The 22,640-nt window shown below is 36.4% G+C and overlaps 2 protein-coding genes across 8 annotated transcripts in view; one reads left to right on the plus strand and one right to left on the minus strand.

Annotated features, from left to right (window-relative positions):
- LOC147579927 (uncharacterized) overlaps nt 1-22,640 on the plus strand; it is a 67,816-nt gene that overhangs the window by 23,470 nt on the left and 21,706 nt on the right. Inside the window, exon 6 of the mRNA XM_086708522.1 lies at nt 5,277-5,337. The gene's annotated coding sequence lies outside the window, so the exon portion shown is untranslated. The remainder of the gene's footprint in view (nt 1-5,276; nt 5,338-22,640) is intronic.
- The window catches only part of LRRC9 (leucine rich repeat containing 9), a 127,059-nt gene that overhangs the window by 4,631 nt on the left and 99,788 nt on the right, over nt 1-22,640 (minus strand). For 4 of the 7 annotated variants that reach the window (XM_086709625.1, XM_086709624.1, XM_086709623.1 and 1 more), the window contains 3 exons: nt 10,233-10,373; nt 4,935-5,079; nt 3,327-3,495 (listed from right to left, as the gene is read on the minus strand). In XM_086709625.1, coding sequence (XP_086565751.1) covers nt 3,327-3,495; nt 4,935-5,079; nt 10,233-10,373 — 455 coding nt within the window. Of the gene's footprint in view, nt 1-2,353; nt 3,496-4,934; nt 5,080-9,829; nt 9,939-10,232; nt 10,374-10,994; nt 11,125-22,640 lie in introns of those variants that run through there. The other 3 variants (XM_086709622.1, XR_015252334.1, XM_086709626.1) reach the window with 3 other exon arrangements.

The following is a 22,640-nucleotide window of genomic DNA, read 5'->3' on the forward strand; positions in this document are numbered from 1 at the left end:
AAAAAAACATTAAAAAAATAAAGTCATTCCTATAAAAACATCTCTCATGTTCAATTACATTTTTTTGTTTTGTTGAACAGGAAAGGGATACAGTTATAGCTATTATTTTATGAACTGCACATAACCAACAGTTTAACCTATCTAGGCATTTTCAGGGGATTATGTTGTATATCATGTCAGTGTCATCTGCCATCATGGCAGAAAAAAATTCAGAACTGTGCAAATTACCTTAGTAATGATCTTCCCCATTGCTTTTATATGAAATAATTTATCACATTTTCCCATTTTTAAAATGTTTTTATTTATTGAGAGAGAGAGAGAGAGACAGAGCGCACGCGTGAGTGGGGGGAGGGAGAGGGAGACAGAGAGAGGGAGACACAGAATCTGAAGCAAGCCCCAGGCTCTGAGCTGTCAGCACAGAGCCCAACATGGGGTTGAACCTATGAACTGTGAGATCATGACCTGAGCTGAAGATGGACACTTAACCGACTGAGCCACCCAGGCGCCCCGATCATGTTTTATGTTAAAATGTTCTAAAGGTTGGATCTGTGTCTATTTTCTGTATGTCACCTAATAATGCCTAAATACATGTTAATATTTTTTAATGTTATTATCAAATTATGTATTATAAATTCATTTACTTCTTTCAGGAAATTCAGATGTAATTAAAAATTTATAATAGAAATGATATCTCAAAATTTAACAATGTGTAGTACATAAAAATCAAATGATCATCTCAAGTATATTGCAAATGGATAGGAAAAATGGTTGGAGAAAATATGCTAAATGTTAAGTGGATGCTGAATAATGAGTTATGTTTTCCTGCTTTATACTTTTCTAATTCTTGTAAATTCTTTTTGTCTAGTGAAAGCCAGTTGCACTTATTTTTCCCACCAGATTTATTATTTGAAAAGGCAATTTTCATTATAAAAGTAACATATATTCAGTATTTCATTTATACATTATCATCAAAGAAAAAAAGCTGGCGATGCCAAGTTAGTAACAAAGAATGAAGAGCAGACACTCATCCAAACACTGTAAGGGAAGCAGTTGTTAAAACTAAAGGGCAAGAAAGACATCTTCTGGACATCATAAGAACTGCAGAGTTGTTTTTTAAACAAAGGATCTTATTTTCAGCTAAGAATAACAGTTGTTTAAAAACCACACATTAAAAAGTATAAAATCAATCTGTATTGGGTTTGAAATTTTAAGCATTACATGATTAAATCATAAGCATATATAGCATTTGAAGAAGAAAAGATACAATATTGCTGCAAACACATTGGAATTAGTTTCCAAAATATCTTTAAGCCTATTTCCAGGTAGATTAAAAAATACAAATATTTTAGTAAAAATTTATTTTCATGTAAGGAACATCTAAAATAGTATGAAAACTACATGCAGTGTTGAACCAATACTTGGAAAATTTTAGTAGAATAATTCATGAATTGTAGAGCCCATTTATATCAAAATATGATTGGCAATTTAGTCATTAATTTAAAGAGCTGTATCTAATAAAACAATCAAATTCAAAACCATATTTGATTTATTTGTGATGTCCCTAGTACTATGCAGTGTAAAATTTTAGAAAAATTATTTCCAGTGAAATAAATTATTAAGGATCTCAAATTTAAAAGTGTCCACTCAGTTTGAACATATGTTCTTTTTAGCCTCAAACTGCTTGTACACTATGGGTACAATTAACACATTTTGTATTTGAAATAGTGCTTTTTTATTCTTAGAGCACGAATGCCTGGTTGCACCTGCAATTAGCCACCTTCAGGAAGTACTACTGATGCCCATAATTTGCATCTCTAAACAATTCTTAGGACAGATCTGGCTTAAGTGTACTTTTCCCCCAATTTTAGTCCTAAAAAACTAGTTTGTAATTCAATGAGCAAAGCTCAACTTGCTTTAGTAATAGCTGTGTTTACTTTAGTTTACTAAAGTAACTTTACTTTAGTTTTTGTTAACTCCAAATGTATACTTTAGTTTTTGTTAACTCCAAATGAACAGATATTCAACAAATAAAATATGCATATTTACTAGAATTACCTTTTCTTAGTATCTTCATATGACAGGCCACAATAAGAGTTTGTAACTAAATGCTTCCAATATCAGCACTAAATACTTGATTCTCTGGACTTTGTTTTACGCTACTTCTATCTTTTCAAATTGTAGGATATAATGGTTCATGATTTTTTTAATATAGAAATTCAAATGAATAATTAAGATAATCATAAAGAAAGTTTAAGAGAGGTGATATTAAAGTAAAATTCAACCAGGGTGACAGAAATTATCATCATATGGAACTGAAGTGCTTCAGTAAAATAAGTAACATGATTATCTTATATATTATATTTCCACCAACACTGTCTGCTAATTTTGGTACAACTACTAAACAGAAATAGGTTTCTTGGTGTATATTCATTTCTCTTTAGGCAGTTACATTCGATTTGATCTTGGAAAGTGGCTGCCAGGAATTCTGTCAGAAATAAGATATTTATAAGTCAAATAATATGACTTATTTTCCTAATGGATCAGCTACTTTAAGGTCATTCTGCAGTAAATAATTTCTGTAATTTATATGTGTTCAATTCCAAAAAGACAGTGCAGTAGAGAAAATGATCCTATTTTTGGACATTTAAAAATCAGGTTATCCTGAGGACTGATAATAGGAAGGAAGTCAGTACATCAAGAGCCAGGCCTACACTAGATCTGCTGTTGAGTAGGTCACTAATAGATGAATTAGAGCTTGGCTCCAAAGAAGCTGGGGGACAGGTAATAACTGGAAATCTAGGCAGACAGGTGTTGAACAGAGTGGATTCTTAATGAGAAGTAGCAGGTTCTTAGGCACTGAGCTGGCCTCCAGGGAGAGGGTCCAGACTGGAGGAGAGACAAGTCGGAACTACAAGAAGAGGTTTGAAGAATCGACAAAATTCTTGGTGTTTCGTGATTTCAGAGTTGAATTTATCTTGTTCAAAATGTAAGTGAATCATGTTGCACATTTAGTGAGAAGTGACTTCAGAGAGAACATAATTACAAGTGTTTATTTCAGTGTTCCCTCATGTAAGCATTAGGTGAGCACTATTCTACCTTGATAGCCATTTCTAAGTCTTTTTGAATTATGAAGTAAATATACTGGACTTTGGGAAAGGTTTTGTGAATGTGGGAGAAGCCTTATGCTATCTGACAGCTTCTCCCTGCTCTCAGTAAATAAATAATAGTATACAATAATGTTTTCTATTTTTATACATGACTAGCAAATTTGGGGAGTTTTTTTTTTTAATGATGAGAAATGATGTTAAAACACAGAATAGTTTTACCTTCCCTCATCTGGGTTGCTCTGGTACATTTGTGTAGTTGGAGATGTCATATTCTGATGTGATAAAAGAGACGGAGAGGGATCTATTCCTCTGAGTTGCCGAAAAGCTATTTCTGCATGGATGCTCCGAGGATTATTTGTCAGAGTCCCTGCATTCTTGTTTTTTTTGTCTGAAATTAGGAATTGTGAAAGAATGAGAAGCAGTAAGTAATGAAATGAATTAAGTAATAAAGCTTGGCTGCCCTTGAGCTGAATGTATCCTGTACATATTTCATAACATGAATTTAAAATTTTAAATAAAATTATGGAATTGGAATATATGTCTAGCACTCAATGCTGCTTAAATGTCTGAGTTAGTGAATCTATTTGATTCTTTCTAGGTAATTTTTAAAAATATAAATATCTAGAGCTGTGTGCTGTAATAAATGTACAGACAAAGTGACCATAATTTTTCAAAATAAAAATTGGGGCAACATAGTCAGAAGATAGGAGAGAAATTATAAGACTTTTTAAGAAAAACCTCAAATATAGTCACAGACAAATTTTGAAGACAGATCTGAGGACGTTATGGAGATGAATTCAGGATTGAACTAGTGCCAGGAAAAAAAAAAAAGATATTGATGCCATTCCCGAAGAGGACATTGTACTGTTAAGGAGGCTAAAAATTTGGTATGTCCTATTTTACTAATAGTTATATCTATCAGATAGAAGCATAAAAGTTCTCACCGTGACTAAAATCTTAAAGCCATTTAGTATGTAGAAGTATGAAAAATAAGTTAAAAAATAACATCTTAACAAAGTAAATGATTTGGGGTTTCTTTTAACTGAGTTTCTTCTTGAAATAATCACACAGAACAATATACTATTCTTGGTAGGCTCTTAGATCATTTTATAAATTCATGATGTTCAATTTTATTGCCACCAGTGGTCCCAAGCAAAGTGGAATGTTACAGGGAATGGAAGAGGTGAGCCCTGAGAGGAGTGGCTATCCCCACTTTCACCAACAAGATAGCCAGTGAAGATACGGAATTAGGGAATAGGTTTGATCTAAGCCTGAATTAGAATGTGTGTAATAGAAGGATACATTTCCATGCCCTGTCCTTTTAATATACTCCCTCCTTTCGAGCTGTACCTCTTGAAACTTTTCTCTAGTATTAGCTGCATGCTTTACTTGTGGTTTCAAGGATAAAATCCGATCTTCTCTTTGTACCCCAAGAATCTGTTGTCACAGATATTTTTAAACCTCTGATTTCTACTTTTAGCAGGATGTACAAAAGAATTGGTTTTAGCAGTTATATGCTATGAAATACATAAAATGAAACAAAGCCTTTGAAAATACATAATTCAGAAAATAATTGTGCAAGTATCACAAAGTTCACATTACAAGCAAATGTTTAGTTACAAAATATTAGTAGTTGAACAAAACTCCCCAAAACTATAGACTCTAAAGTCAGAATGGCCACATGAAACTTGAACAAACATGCAATTTTAGGAAATGTAAATTTAAAAATGCAATTTTAAGTAGTATTAGAAGTCAAAGTGAGATTTTTGTTTCAAATGAAGTGTTTGTTTGCTTTTACGTTCATTCTGAAACTTTTTGTCAAAATACCTTCAGCTTCAGGAGTTAAAGTGAAGTCAGATCCCAAGTAATGGCTAAATCCACTAGGCAGAATTACATTTGTTATCTTCATGGGAGGAGCTTTCACTTGGCCAAATGACCCACCATCCATTGGACAGTTGGTAACAGGAATGAGCTACATAATAAAATAAAACCAGTTAAGAATGTCTCATTTCCAAAACTCAGATCAATAGATTTAGTCCTTACTGCAAGCCCCACTTGATAATTTAAGGTCAGGAGTTATATGCCTAAACTGAGTTGGTATGAGGCAGAAACTGAAACAGTCTTTTGAACCCTTAACCTCTCTCAGAACCTTATGTTCTGTCTTTTCAGATTGTACTGTACTCATCACTAGTATGACGGCATCTCCCTCTCTCCATAGGATCTCAATGAGGTAAGTGTAGAATTAAGAAAATGAGAATTAAACTTTTTCTCCTTTGTAACATTTCTTTTTTTTCTTTTTCTTCTTTTCTCTTCTCTTCTCTTTCTTTTCTTTTCTTTTTTTTCTTTTCTTTTCTTTTCTTTTTTCTTCTCTTTTCTTTTTTACTGAGCAGGAATTTCTAGATAGTAAGCATTATATCTTCAACATCTTTATAATCCTCATATTACCTCATCAGGTGCCTTGCAGTTAATTAGTTTTTCAAAAACAAGTAAATAAATGGGGACTAAGAAAAGCATCTTATAACAATCACTTAATGAATGTGCTAACTCTCTAAATGGTGTTTACATTTTAAGTTAGTTGAGGATTAAGAGGCTTTTAAAAGAATTTCAGGAATCAGCAAACAGAGGAGACAAGTATTTTAGGCTGGAGACTCTTGGCTTCCCTAGAAATTTATGCTTGCTCTGTCTTAAGACTGACCTTGTTTATACTTTTAAAAATATGAATTCTGAATATATGAGTCAACTTACCTAGAAATATAAGTGTTTGCCATTAGTGTAAAATGGCCAATTACCCCGTTTTAATAAGTGTCAACAAGAATGCAGCTTTGTAATGAGCACTAAAGTATCAGGCTTTTTACTAAAGATGCTCAGTCCCAAATTCCCTAACTAATTCCTTTTTAGAGTTTCTTCCCATCACTAATCTAGAATATTGTCAAATTTTCTTCTGAAACCAAAAGGACCAAAATGTTTTGGTTTAAAGGACAACTTTAGAGTTAATTATCTTTACCTGCTCTTAAAAAAGAAAGAACAGCAGTAACTGAAAGAAAAATGAATTAGACTGAAGTGATAAACTTGAAAAAGGATTGTTTTTGTGTCTTCTGAATAGCTAAAAGAAATGATGGCTCAATTTTATCCTAGCCATGAAAATAAACATTGTTATTGAATCTTAAAATAGATTTCTCTGGGCCACTTGGCTGGCTCAGTTGGAAGAGCATGTGACTCTTGATCTTGGGGTCATGAGTTCAGGCCCTACATTGGCTGTAGAGATTAATTAAAAATAAATAAATACGGGTGCCTGGGTGGCTCGGTCGGTTAAGCGTTGACTTTGGCTCAGGTCTCAATCTCACCATTTGTGGGTTCGAGCCCCGTGTCTGGCTCTGTGCTGACAGCTCAGAGCCTGGAATCTGCTTTGGATTCTGTCTCCTTCTCTCTCTGCCCCTCCCCCACGTGTGTGTGTGTGTGTGTGTGTGTGTGTGTGTGTGTGTGTGCTGTCTCTCTCAAAAATAAACGTTATAAAATTTTAAATATCTAAAAAAGGATTTCTCTAAAATAAAGACTTTGGATATCCCCCTTATTTTATTAACCATGTATAGACAAATCAAAAAATAATTTTTAATAAAATGCTTACATATAGAATAAGTGGAAAAATAATTAAGTTTTTTTATATGGCACTGATTCAAATGGCAAGAATACATGTCTAGATTCACTCAAGGCATATTAACATATCATATATAGTAATGGGAAAAATCTGAGTTCACTATATGAGGAATAGAAAAGAATAACCAAGAAGCAAATCCTTTAGTAAAATACTTATCGACTAAAATTTGAGTTTGTGTATTTTTTCTGTACATGAAACTAATAAAAAAAATATATGGAAATTAGGATCTTTAAAGTTTCTCTAAGTGATTTCTTTATATGTAATTTGGTGAATTTATATGTAATTTTTCAAATTAGCCAACATTACCTTAAAATACAATTTATAAATTTTAATGTGACAGTTTTTTTTTGTTTATTTGTTTGTTTTTAATTTTTTTTCCAAACGTTTCATTTATTTTTGGGACAGAGAGAGACAGAGCATGAACGGGCGAGGGGCAGAGAGAGAGGGAGACACAGAATCGGAAATAGGCTCCAGGCTCTGAGCCATCAGCCCAGAGCCCGACGCGGGGCTCGAACTCACGGACCGCGAGATCGTGACCTGGCTGAAGTCGGACGCTTAACCGACTGCGCCACCCAGGCGCCCCTTAATGTGACAGTTTTTATAGTTCTCTCACCTGGAGCCCTCACATATGTGGTATGGGAGGCAGAATAGTGCCCCTCCCCCAAAAAGATGTCCACATTGAATTTCCAAAACCTGTGAATATATTACCTTACATGACAAAAGGGACTTTGCAGACATAATTACATTGGATTTTGAGGTGAGGAAATGATCTTTGATTATCTAGGTGGTCTCAGTACAATCACAAGAGTCCTTATAAGAAGGAGGGGAGTCAGGAGGGTCAGAGATAGAGAAGATGTACAGATGGAATCAGAAGTGGAAGTGATGCTATTGCTGGAAGAGGACCGTGAGCCAAGGAATGCAGATAACTTCCAGAAGTTTGAAAAGGCAAAGAACAAATTCTCTCCTTGAGCTCCAGAAGAAATATAGGAGTCACTGCCTGTGTTTAGCCCTGTAAGACCAGTTTTTGGACTTCTGACCTCTAGAATTATAAGATAATAAATTTGTGTTGTTTCAAGCCACTAAATTTGAGTAATTTACTACAGCAGCAGTGGGAAACTTAAGTTTCCTTTAGTTTTCCACTTCTGGAAGTAAGAAATGACTTGCTCCAGGAATATAAAATAGAGAGGGGAAAGGAGCCTTATATCACTGACCTAAATTTTATTTGATTATTTGCTCTCTTTTGAAAGACTAGGACCTGTGACAGTAATTTCAGTAGATCACATTAGATGGTGCACTTTCTTAGTTAAGTCATACAAATTAGTAGCTAAGATTTGTTTTCACAAAGCATAATTTTTAGAATAATTTTTATAGATATAACCTACAAATGAACCACTTCCTTTGGCTATTGTAGTTAATACTTATTAACACTGTACAACTTTAAGTCTTGCAGGTCTCTGTGACTACTTTGACCTATAATAGAAGCTCCTTGGTTAACCAAAAAATGTCAAGGTTGATGAAAAAAATCAGGGAATAACTAAGAATTGTATATATAATTCATGTTTATTTTTTAGATTTATTTAAAAAAATTTTAAGTTAATTTTATTTATTTTGAGAGAGAGAGAGAGAGCAAGCAGGGGAGGGACGGAGAGAGAGGAAAATAGAATTCCAAACAGCCTCTCCACCATCAGCACAAAGCCCGATGCAGGGTTTGAATTCACAAACCATGAGATCATGACCTGAGCTGAAATCAAGAGTCAGATACTTAACTGACTAAGCCACTCAGGCACCCCTATTTTTTAGTCATAAAACATAAATGTACATGCGCTCATGAATCTTGTGATGGCTGAGGCCTTTTCTGTAAGAGTCCCTTGATTGGTATTTTATCTCATTGTTCTTAGATAAAGCTATCCTTAATGTTTTGCCTACAACTTCCAGTTTTGGTTTCTTTAAAGTAGTAAGAATTTAAAGACATGTGGAGAAAATTTGAACACAAGAATTTTTAAAATAATTTCCCCACATATTGTGTTTGAATTTTTATAATTTTCTCCCATTTTTTACAAGATTTTCCTCCTAACCTATTTGACACTATTTGTGCGTGTGTGTGTGTGTGTGTGTGTGTGTGTGTGTGATTGATCTTTATCCAGATTTTCCAAAGTACCCTATTTTGGTTATCATAGAAATATACAAATAGTAATTTAAAATTTGCATTTATAGCATATCTGCCTTTTTAAGATAAAAGAACTGACATATAAGTTTTTGACAAAACAGCCAGCTCTTGATAAATGTGTAAATCTGCTGAAGGCAGAAGTGGGCTGGAGAAGAGCCTTCTAATATCAAATTTCCAGTGTGCTCTGGGAATCGATTTATTTTACAGAAGGGATGGAGAGTGCTGGGTAATCCATTGATTAAGTAAAAGCATCTATGGTAATCTTCTTTTCTTTTCAATATGAGTTTCAAAAGTGTTATTTGTTAACTGACTGATGTCCTTGCTCTCTGGCTTTCACTTACTTTAGAGGTTCACTTACCTTCTTAACTGCCCCACCCTAGTCTAGGTCTTCATAATCTCTAAAAGCCTCTTAACTGGTTTCCCTGCTTCCAGCATCTTCTTTCTCAAATCTTGCAAAGGCACAGCTCTAATAAGGTTACTTCTTTGTTCAAAAACTATAGCTTTTCTGGGTTAAGTTTAGTCTTTGGAGGATGTTCATGAAGAATCCTGGTGGCCAAGGACAGAATTTCCTAATGGTATGCTTTGTGGCTTCTCTCTCTAAACTCTTTCATGTCATGGTCAGATACCTTTTTAGCGTTCATGGGTAAAAGGCACAATTATTCTGGCCGACAAGAAAGAAGCACACATCTCCCTTGTTAGATGAACTACATAGTCCAGAGTGTTGAGGTCAGAATTCCTTCCTTCCCTTCCTATCTGCTAAACTGAAAGAGTTTGTTAGTTTCTGTTTATAGAAGTGATATGTTATAGTTTCTTACCTTCTAGCATTATCTCACATATTGAGCAAGAGGTACACAGATTTTATTTTATTTTATTTTTAATATTTATTTATTTTTAAGAGAGAAAGCAGGGAGGGGCAGAGAGAGAGGGAGACAGAGGATCTGAAGCAGGCTTCTTGCTGTCAGCACAAAGTCCGACGTGGGCTTAAAGTCACAAACCGTGAGATCATGACCTGAGCCGAAATCAAGAGTTGGGCACTTAACCAACTGAGCCATCCAGGCACCCCAAGAGTTTAAATAATTTTCTTTATATCAAACTACATTATTAGAAAAAGGAGCTTCCCTGGAATTTGCATGTATGTATATGCTCTATTCACCAGATCAAGATGCTTTTGATAGTAATCACTAAAATAGATACTAAAATAGTCTACCAGAACATCACAGCCCAGATTTACCCAGTAAATTGGTTTTAATTTGTTAATAAAGATATATTTTAAAAGGAAAAGTATAAATAATAGAAGTATTACCGAAGTTTTCTTTGCTTGTAGTTCAGAGAATTGAAATTCAGCTTTTGCCCTATCATCTGAATTCACAGGAATTCCGTCTAACATCTGTAAGTTAGGCAGCCGAAATATGAGCATGTGGCGATGTAGTGTTTTTCTGCAAATCTGAATAAAGTTAAAAATAACAATGTATTTCTTAAAAAAACTTTTATTTCAAAGATTAACTTTTATAGAGAAAGAAATTTAACCTGGGCACCAAAAGTGACAGATAATAGCTAATTTGTAGTGTTAGCTGATACAAATATGAGCTCCCTTTTTGAAAGATTTCTCAATTTCTTGTTATACTAAATGAAGATTAGAACTTTTTTGTTAACCAAGACTACCATTTAGACGTTTAGTCTCTTTTTAGAGTATATAATATTGTTCATTAACTACAGGCAATCTCAACTCATGAATAGGATTATGCTATAAAAATTCATTTATGAGTAATTACTTTGAAACTTATATGGTATTTTCCCATAGGCACTGTCCAATTGAATTCAGTACACATCTGTTGGATTGTATAATCCATCCCTTCATAGTTTGTCAGCCTACTCTGAAAAATATTTGCATGTGTACATAAGAAGGTATATAGGAAGAGTTAACATAGTAGGCCTGAAACTGTTATCTTTAGAAAGGTCTGCTTGCAAGGATAGCTCTTGACTAGTTTTTGGTACTTGGATTTTGGAAGTGTTCCCACCATTCCTTAACTGATTAAAGGTAGTTCACTGTACCTAGACTGCTTACCCAAATGATATGATTTATGGTCAACTTGCTTTCCTTCTGGGAGTCTGGAGTTTTGGTATGTGATGGGCATTGGGTACATATGTGACCAACTTCCAACAAAATTCTTGAATGCTAAGTGTAGTGGAATTTCCTGGGTAGAAACATAAACACATGTTGCTGCACTTTTGTTGCTGGGTGAAGAGTATGTACTATGTGACCCTTCTCTCCCTCATGGGAGAGAAAGAGCATAAGGAAGCCTACTTATCAATTCTCCAGACTCCACCTGTGTCTTTTTTCCTCATCACCTGGCTGTGAATCCTCACTATGTCATTTAATAAATTTTAGCCATGAGTACAATGATATGCTAAGTCCCTTGAGTTCTTTTAGCAAATCTCTGAATGTGGGGGTGTTCTTGGGGGACTGACAGCAAAGAAAAAGTATATAGCACATCTTGTGATCATGAAGAAGAGATGAAAAGAGACAAATTTTCATCAAAGGGGAATGAATAAACAATCTGTATTATTATTATTATTATTATTATTATTATTATTATTTGAGAGAGAGAGAGAAAGAGTGTGAGTGGGGGAGGAGGAGAAAGGTAAAGGGAGGAGACAGAATCTCAAGCAGGCTCCATGCCCAGTGTGGATCCTGAAGCAGGGCTCGCCCTCAAGACCTGAGCTGAAACAAGAGTTGGACGCTTAACTGACTGAACCACCCAGGCATGCCAACAATCTATTTTTTTCTAATGTAGTGTATATATATAATAGAGGTTTAAAAAATGAACCACATTATAGGCCAGAAAGAAAGAAAGTCTTATAAATACCAGAGAATGTATAGACTGTCTCCTCTGACCAAAACACAGTAACAGAAATAAATGACAAAGAGATAACAAAAAACACTTCATAGGTTTGAAATTCACACACAGACACACACACACACACACACACACACACACACACACACACACACCTCTCAATCATTCATGGAATAAAGAAGAAATCTTTTGGAGACCAGATTTTAAGAAATAAAGAACAGGAAAAATACTACATATCAAAACTTTTAATATGCTGCTAAGCAGTGTTTTGAAACCTAAAAATGAACTAGACATCCTACTTAAGAATTTTTTTTAAAGTAAATTCCCTTTTAACAATATTTTTTCCTCTGATCTGTGAGCATGGGATTTTTTTTTTTTCATTTCATTGTGTCATCTTTAATTTCTTTCATCAGTGTTTTATAGTTTTCAGAGTACAGGTCTTTCATCTCTTTGGTTAGGTTTAGTCCTAGGCATCTTATTGTTTTTGGTGCAATTTTAAATGGCATAGATTCCTTAATTTCTCTTTGTGTTGCTTCAGTATTGGTGTATAGAAATGCAACAGATTTCTGTACATTGATTTTGTACCCTGCAACTTTCCTGAATTCATTTCACAGTTCTAGCAGTTTTTTGGTGGAGTTTTTCAGGTTTTCTATATGGAGTATCATGTCATCAGCAAATAGTGAAAGTTTTACTTCTTCCTTGCTGATCTGGATTCCTCATTTCTTTTTGTTATCTGATTGCTGTGGCTAGGAAATCTAGTACTGTGTTAAATAACAGTGGTGAAAGTGGACATTCCTGTCTTGTTCCTGACCGTAGAGGAAAAGCTCTCAGTATTTCCCCATTGAGGATGATATTGGGTGTGGGTTGTTTTTTTTTTTTAATTTTTTTTTCAACGTTTATTTATTTTTGGGACAGAGAGAGACAGAGCATGAACGGGGGAGGGGCAGAGAGAGAGGGAGACACAGAATCGGAAACAGGCTCCAGGCTCTGAGCCATCAGCCCAGAGCCCGATGCGGGGCTCGAACTCACGGACCGCGAGATCGTGACCTGGCTGAAGTCGGATGCTTAACCGACTGCGCCACCCAGGCGCCCCAGGTGTGGGTTTTTCATAGATGGCCTTTATTACATTGAGGTATGTTACCTCTAAACCTACTTTGTGTCGGGTTTTTTTTATCATGAATGGATGTACTTTGTCAAATACTTTTTCTGTATCTATTGAAATGATCAGATGGTTCTTATCCTTTCTTTTATTAATGTGATGTATTTGCAAGTATTGAACCATCCTTGCAACCCAGGAATGAATCTCACTTGATGGTGAATTATTTTTTTTAATGTATTGTTGGATTTGGTTTGCTAGTACTTTGTTGAGGATATTTGCATCTATGTTTATCTCTGTTTATCAGAGATATTGGAGTGTAGTTCTTTTTTGTGTTTGGCGTCTTTATCTGGTTTTGATATCTGGTCAGGGTAATGCTAACCTCAAAGAATAAATTTAGAAGTTTTCTTTTCTTTTGTATTTTTTGGAATAGTTTGAGGAGAATGGGTACTAACTCTTCTTTAAATGTTTGGTAGAATTCACCTGTGAAGCCATCTGATCCTGGACTTTTGTTGAAGTTTTTTGATTACTGAGTCAATGTCTTTGCTGGTTATTGGTCTGTCCAAATTTTCTATTTCTTCCTGTTTCACTTTTGGTAATTAATATGTTTCTAGAAATTTATTCATTTCTTCTAGGTTGTTCAATTTCTTGGCATACAATTTTTCATAATATTGTCTTATAATTATATTTCTGTGGTGTTTGTTGTCATTTTTCCTCTCTCATCTGTGACTTTATTTATTTGGGTCCTTTCTTTTTTCTTTTTGATGAGTCCGAGTAGAGGTTTATCAATTTTATTAATTTTTTTCAAAGAACTACCTCCTGGTTTCATCAATATGTTCTATTATTTTTTTAGTTTCTATATCTTTTATTCTGCTCTAAACTTTACTTTTCCCTTCCTTATGCTGGCTTTGAGCTTCATTTGTTGTTCTTTTTGTAGCTCCTTCAGTTTAAGGTTAAGTTGTTTATTCGAGATTCTTTTTTCTTGCTTCTTAAGGTAGACCTATGTTGCTATCTACTTCCCTCTTAGAACCACTTTTGCTGCATCCCAAAGATTTTGGACTGTTATGTTGTCATTTTCATTTGTTTCCATGTATTTTTTAAATTTATTTTTTTATTTTCTGGTTGACCCACTCATTGTTTAGTAGCATGTTATTTAACTTCTATTTATTTGTGGTCTATCCAGATTTTTTTCTTGTGGTTGACTTCTAGTTTCATAATGTTGTGGTCAGAAAAGGTGCATGGTATAATTTTGATCTTCCTGAATTTGGTGAAGCCTGTTTTGTGGCCTAATATGTGATCTGTTCTGGAGAATGTTCCAGGTGCACTTGAAAAGAATCTGTATTCTGCTGTTTTAAGGTGGAATGTTCTGGATATATCTGTTAAGTTCATCAAGTCCTGTGTGTTATTATTCAAAACCATTGTTTCCTTGTTGATTTTCTGTTTAGATGATCATGTCCATTGATGTAAGTGGGATGTTAAAGTCCCCTACTATTATTGTATTATTATCAGCTAGTCCCTTTATGTTTGTTATTAATTGTTTTATGTAATTGAGTCCTCCCATGTTGGACGCATAAATATTTACAATTGTTATATCTTCTTATTGGATTATCCCCTTTATTATTATATAGTGCCCTTCTTTGTCTTTTGTTAAAATGTCTATAATAACCAAAGCAATATATGTTTTAATGCAAGTCGTATCAAAATACCAACAGCATTTTTTTACAGAGCTAGAACAAACAATCCTAAAATTTGTATGGAACCACAAAAGACATTTAAAAGCCCAAGAAATCTTGAAAAATAAAAGCAAAGCTGAAGGGGTCACAATTTTGGACTTCAAGTTATATTACAAAGCTGTATTAATCAAAACAGTATGGTATCAGCATAAAAATAGACACATAGATCAATGGAACAGAACAGAAAACCTAGAAATGAACTCACAATAATATGGTTAATTAATCTACAACAAAGCAGGAAAGAATATCCCATGGAAAAAGACAGTCTTTTTAACAAATGGTTTGGGAAAACTTGACAGCTACATGCTGTCAAGAATGGAACTGGACCACTTTCTTACACCATACACAAAAATAAATTCAAAATGGATTAAAAACTTAAATGTGAGATCTGAAACGATAAGAATCCTAAAAGAGAACACAGGGCAGTAATTTATTTGACATTGGCCATAGCAACTTCTTTTTAGATATGTCTCTTGAGGCAAAGGAAACAAAAGCAAAAATAGACTAATGGGACTACACCAAAATGAAAAGCTTCTGCACAGCAAAGGAAACAACCAATAAAGCTAAAAGAGAACCTACTGAAGGGAGAAGATATTTGCAAATGACATATCCAATAAAGGGTTAGCATCCAAAATATATAGAGAATGTGTAAAACTCAACACCCCAAAACAAAATAATCTAATTAAAAATGTGCAGAAGACACAAAAGACATTTTTCCAGAGAAGACATATAGATGGCCAACAGGGACATGAAAAGATGCTGAATATCACTCATCATCAGGGACATGCAAATCAAAACCTGTCATAGTGGCTAAAATCAACAACACAGGAAACAACGGATGTTGGTGAGGATGTGGAGAAAGGGGAACCCTCTTGCACTGTTGCTGGGAATGCAAACTGATGCACCCACTCTGGAAAACAGTACGGAGGTTCCTCAAAAAGTTAAAAATAGAAGTACCTGATGATCCAGCAATCACACTACTGGATATTTACCTAAAGAATACAGAAACACTAATTCAAAGGGATATATGCATCCTGATGTTTGTAGCAGCAGCATGTACAATAGTCAAATTATGGAAACAGCCATCAATTGACTTATCAATTGATGAATGGATAAAGATGTCACCACACACACACACACACACACACACACACACACACTGGAATATTACTCAGCCATAAAAAAGAATAAAATCTTGCCATTTGAAATGACATGGATGGACCTAAAGAGTATACTGTGAAGTGCAATAAGTCAGGCAGAGAAAGACAAATACCATATGATTTCACTCATATGTGGAATTTAAGAAAAAAAATGAGCAAAGGGGTAAAAAGAGAGAGAAGTAAAGCAAGAAGCAGACTCTTAACTGTAGAGAACAATCAGATGGTTACCAGAAGGGAGGTGGGTGGGGGAATGGGTTAAATAGGGGATGGGGATGGGTTAAATAGGGGATGCACTTGTAATGAGCATCAGGTTATGTATTTAAGTGTGGAATCACTACATTGTACAACTGCAACCACTATAACACTGTATGCTAACTAACTGGAAGTAAAATAAAAACTTAAAACAAATAAAAGCTGAACCACAGAATCAGTATTATGCTAAAAATAGTTTTAATAATAATGTTAAAAATGTTTAAAAAAGTAAACTCCGGAAAAAGAGACGAAGATGGCGGCGTAGGAGGACGCTGGGCTCACCGCGCGTCCTGCTGATCACTTAGATTCCACCTACACCTGCCTAAATAACCCAGAAAAACACCAGAGGATTAGCAGAACGGAGTCGCCGGAGCCAAGCGCAGACAAGAGGACCACGGAAGAGGGTAGGAAGGGCGGCAAGGCGGTGCGCGCTCCACGGACTGGTGGGAGGGAGCCGGGGCGGAGGGGCGGCTCGCCGGCCAAGCAGAGCCCCCGAGTCTGGCTTGCAAAAAGCGGAGGGGCCTGACGGACTGTGTTCCCACAGCAAGCGCGACTTAGCGTCTGGGAGGTCATAAGTTAACAGCTCTGCTCAGAAAGCGGGAAGGCTGGAGGACAAAGGGAAGGAGAGCTGCTGAGCCCCCGGACGACAGAGCTCAGTTTGGTGGGGAACAAAGGCGCTCGCCAGCGCCATCTTCCCCGCCCATCCCCCAGCCAAAATCCCAAAGAGAACCAGTTCCTGCCAGGGAACTTGCTCGCTCCGCGCAAACACCCAACTCTGCGCTTCTGCGGAGCCAAACCTCCGGCAGCGGATCTGACTCCCTCCTGCTGCCACAGGGCCCCTCCTGAAGTGGATCACCTAAGGAGAAGCAAGCTAAGCCTGCCCCTCCTGCCCCCGTGCACCTTGCCTACCCACCCCAGCTAAGACGCCAGATCCCCAGCATCACAAGCCTGGCAGTGTGCAAGTAGCCCAGACAGACCACCCCACCCCACAGTGAATCCCGCCCCTAGGAGAGGGGAAGAGAAGGCACGCACCAGTCTGACTGTGGCCACAGTGGTGGGCTGGGAGCAGACATCAGGTCTGACTGCGGCTCCGCCCACCAACTCCAGTTATACACCACAGCACAGGGGAAGTGCCCTGCAGGTCCTCACCACGCCAGGGACTATCCAAAATGACCAAGCGGAAGAATTCCCCTCAGAAGAATCTCCAGGAAATAACAACAGCTAATGAGCTGATCAAAAAGGATTTAAATAATATCACAGAAAGTGAATTTAGAATAATAGTCATAAAATTAATCGCTGGGCTTGAAAACAGTATAGCTGACAGCAGAGAATCTCTTGCTACAGAGATCAAGGGACTAAGGAACAGTCACGAGGAGCTGAAAAACGCTTTAAACGAAATGCATAACAAAATGGAAACCACCACGGCTCGGATTGAAGAGGCAGAGGAGAGAATAGGTGAACTAGAAGATAGAGTTATGGAAAAAGAGGAAGCTGAGAAAAAGAGGGATAAAAAAATCCAGGAATATGAGGGGAAAATTAGAGAACTAAGTGATACACTAAAAAGAAATAATATACGCATCATTGGTATCCCAGAGGAGGAAGAGAGAGGGAAAGGTGCTGAAGGGGTACTTGAAGAAATAATAGCTGAGAACTTCCCTGAACTGGGGAAGGAAAAAGGCATTGAAATCCAAGAGGCACAGAGAACTCCCTTCAGACGTAACTTGAATCGATCTTCTGCACGACATATCATAGTGAAACTGGCAAAATACAAGGATAAAGAGAAAATTCTGAAAGCAGCAAGGGGTAAACGTGCCCTCACATATAAAGGGAGACCTATAAGACTCGTGACTGATCTCTCTTTTGAAACTTGGCAGGCCAGAAAGAATTGGCACGAGATTTTCAGTGTGCTAGACAGAAAAAATATGCAGCCGAGAATCCTTTATCCAGCAAGTCTGTCATTTAGAATAGAAGGAGAGATAAAGGTCTTCCCAAACAAACAAAAACTGAAGGAATTTGTCACCACTAAACCAGCCCTCCAAGAGATACTAAGGGGGACCCTGTGAGACAAAGTACCAGAGACATCACTACAAGCATAAAACATACAGACATCACAATGACTCTAAACCCATATCTTTCTATAATAACACTGAATGTAAATGGACTAAATGCGCCAACCAAAAGACATAGGGTATCAGAATGGATAAAAAAACAAGACCCATCTATTTGCTGTCTACAAGAGACTCATTTTAGACCTGAGGACACCTTTAGATTGAGAGTGAGGGGATGGAGAACTATTTATCATGCTACTGGAAGCCAAAAGAAAGCTGGAGTAGCCATCCTTATATCAGACAAACTAGACTTTAAATTAAAGGCTGTAACAAGAGATGAAGAAGGACATTATATAATAGTGACAGGGTCTATCCATCAGGAAGAGCTAACAATTATAAATGTCTATGCGCCGAATACCGGAGCGCCCAAATATATAAAACAATTACTCATAAACACAAGCAACCTTATTGATAAGAATGTGGTAATTGCAGGGGACTTTAACACCCCACTTACAGAAATGGATAGATCATCTAGACACACGATCAATAAAGAAACAAGGGCCCTGAATGAGACATTGGATCAGATGGACTTGACAGATATATTTAGAACTCTGCATCCCAAAGCAACAGAATATACTTTCTTCTCGAGTGCACATGGAACATTCTCCAAGATAGATCATATACTGGGTCACAAAACAGCCCTTCATAAGTTTACAAGAATTGAAATCATACCATGCATACTTTCAGACCACAACGCTATGAAGCTTGAAATCAACCACAGAAAAAAGGCTGGAAAACCTCCAAAAGCATGGAGGTTAAAGAACACCCTACTAACGAATGAGTGGGTCAACCAGGCAATTAGAGAAGAAATTAAAAAATATATGGAAACAAACGAAAATGAAAATACAACAATCCAAACGCTTTGGGACGCAGCAAAGGCAGTCCTGAGAGGAAAATACATTGCAATCCAGGCCTATCTCAAGAAACAAGAAAAATCCCAAATACAAAATCTAACAGCACACCTAAAGGAAATAGAAGCAGAACAGCAAAGGCAGCCTAAACCCAGCAGAAGAAGAGAAATAATAAAGATCAGAGCAGAAATAAACAATATAGAATCTAAAAAAACTGTAGAGCAGATCAACGAAACCAAGAGTTGGTTTTTTGAAAAAATAAACAAAATTGACAAACCTCTAGCCAGGCTTCTCAAAAAGAAAAGGGAGATGACCCAAATAGATAAAATCATGAATGAAAATGGAATTATTACAACCAATCCCTCAGAGATACAAACAATTATCAGGGAATACTATGAAAAATTATATGCCAACAAATTGGACAACCTAGAAGAAATGGACAAATTCCTGAACACCCACACTCTTCCAAAACTCAATCAGGAGGAAATAGAAAGCTTGAACAGACCCATCACCAGCGAAGAAATTGAATCGGTTATCAAAAATCTCCCAACAAATAAGAGTCCAGGACCAGATGGCTTTCCAGGGGAGTTCTACCAGACGTTTAAAGCAGAGATAATACCTATCCTTCTCAAGCTATTCCAAGAAATAGAAAGGGAAGGAAAACTTCCAGACTCATTCTATGAAGCCAGTATTACTTTGATTCCTAAACCAGACAGAGACCCAGTAAAAAAAGAGAACTACCGGCCAATATCCCTGATGAATATGGATGCAAAAATTCTCAATAAGATACTAGCAAATCGAATTCAACGGCATATAAAAAGAATTATTCACCATGATCAAGTGGGATTCATTCCTGGGATGCAGGGCTGGTTCAACATTCGCAAATCAATCAACGTGATACATCACATTAACAAAAAAAAAGAGAAAAACCATATGATCCTGTCAATCGATGCAGAAAAGGCCTTTGACAAAATCCAGCACCCTTTCTTAATAAAAACTCTTGAGAAAGTCGGGATAGAAGGAACATACTTAAAGATCATAAAAGCCATTTATGAAAAGCCCACAGCTAACATCATCCTCAACGGGGAAAAACTGAGAGCTTTTTCCCTGAGATCAGGAACACGACAGGGATGCCCACTCTCACCGCTGTTGTTTAACATAGTGCTGGAAGTTCTAGCATCAGCAATCAGACAACAAAAGGAAATAAAAGGCGTCAAAATTGGCAAAGATGAAGTCAAGCTTTCGCTCTTTGCAGATGACATGATATTATACATGGAAAATCCGATAGACTCCACCAAAAGTCTGCTAGAACTGATCCATGAATTCAGCAAAGTTGCAGGATACAAAATCAATGTACAGAAATCAGTTGCATTCTTATACACTAACAATGAAGCAACAGAAAGACAAATAAAGAAACTGATCCCATTCACAATTGCACCAAGAAGCATAAAATACCTAGGAATAAATCTAACCAAAGATGTAAAGGATCTGTATGCTGAAAACTATAGAAAGCTTATGAAGGTCATTGAAGAAGATTTAAAGAAATGGAAAGACATTCCCTGCTCATGGATTGGAAGAATAAATATTATCAAAATGTCAATACTACCCAAAGCTATCTACACATTCAATGCAATCCCAATCAAAATTGCACCAGCATTCTTCTCGAAACTAGAACAAGCAATCCTAAAATTCATATGGAACCACAAAAGGCCCCGAATAGCCAAAGTAATTTTGAAGAAGAAGACCAAAGCAGGAGGCATCACAATCCCAGACTTTAGCCTCTACTACAAAGCTGTCATCATCAAGACAGCATGGTATTGGCACCAAAACAGACACATAGACCAATGGAATAGAATAGAAACCCCGGAACTAGACCCACAAACGTACGGCCAACTCATCTTTGACAAAGCAGGAAAGAACATCCAATGGAAAAAAGACAGTCTCTTTAACAAATGGTGCTGGCAGAACTGGACAGCAACATGCAGAAGGTTGAAACTAGACCACTTTCTCACACCATTCACAAAAATAAACTCAAAATGGATAAAGGACCTGAATGTGAGACAGGAAACCATCAAAACCTTAGAGGAGAAAGCAGGAAAAGACCTCTCTGACCTCAGCCGTAGCAATCTCTTACTCGACACATCCCCAAAGGCAAGGGAATTAAAAGCAAAAGTGAATTCCTGGGACCTTATGAAGATAAAAAGCTTCTGCACAGCAAAGGAAACAACCAACAAAACTAAAAGGCAACCAACGGAATGGGAAAAGATATTTGCAAATGACATATCGGACAAAGGGCTAGTATCCAAAATCTATAAAGAGCTCACCAAACTCCACACCCGAAAAGCAAATAACCCAGTGAAGAAATGGGCAGAAAACATGAATAGACACTTCTCTAAAGAAGACATCCGGATGGCCAACAGGCACATGAAAAGATGTTCAGCGTCGCTCCTTATCAGGGAAATACAAATCAAAACCACACTCAGATATCACCTCACGCCAGTCAGAGTGGCCAAAATGAACAAATCAGGAGACTATAGATGCTGGAGAGGATGTGGAGAAACGGGAACCCTCTTGCACTGTTGGTGGGAATGCAAATTGGTGCAGCCGCTCTGGAAAGCAGTGTGGAGGTTCCTCAGAAAATTAAAAATAGACCTACCCTATGACCCAGCAATAGCACTGCTAGGAATTTATCCAAGGGACACAGGAGTACTGATGCATAGGGGCACTTGTACCCCAATGTTCATAGCAGCACTCTCAACAATAGCCAAATTATGGAAAGAGCCTAAATGTCCATCAACTGATGAATGGATAAAGAAATTGTGGTTTATATACACAATGGAGTACTACGTGGCAATGAGAAAAAATGAAATATGGCCTTTTGTAGCAACGTGGATGGAACTGGAGAGTGTGATGCTAAGTGAAATAAGCCATACAGAGAAAGACAGATACCATATGGTTTCACTCTTATGTGGATCCTGAGAAACTTAAGAGAAACCCATGGGGGAGGGGAACAAAAAAAAAAAAAAAAAAGAGGTTAGAGTGGGAGAGAGCCAAAGCATAAGAGACTGTTGAGAACTGAGAACAAACTAAGGGTTGATGGGGGGTGGGAGGGAGGAGAGGGTGGGTGATGGGTACTGAGGAGGGCACCTTTTGGGATGAGCACTGGGTGTTGTATGGAAACCAATTTGACAATAAATTTCATATATAAAAAAAAAAAAAATAAAAAAAAAAAAAAAAAATAAAAAAGTAAACTCCAAGAAACTGAAAGATGGAAACAAGGGTAGGGCTTAGTGAAATAAAAAACAAATAAACCACTTGATAAATCCAAAACATGGTTCTTTGGAGATACTAATACGATAAACAAAATAAGTCTTAAGCAAGACTTACCAAGAATAAAAGAGAAAAAGTAAAAATCAACATATTTAGGTATAAAAAAGGTGACAAAACATAAATATAGAGGACATTTTTAAAATTCAGGAGAATATTATATAGTAATACATTTAAAATTTATAAAAAATTACAAGTTTATAGAAGAATATAACTTCTCAATACTGACTTTTGAAGAAATAGAAAACATTACTAGATTTATAGCCATTAAAGAATTTGAATAAGTAGTTTAAAACCCAACTTCAAAAAATATTGAGCCCAGATTC

This window comes from Puma concolor, chromosome B3, assembly GCF_028749965.1.
Source record: "Puma concolor isolate L17-30 chromosome B3, mPumCon1.1.hap2, whole genome shotgun sequence".
Lineage (NCBI taxonomy): Eukaryota > Metazoa > Chordata > Mammalia > Carnivora > Felidae > Puma > Puma concolor.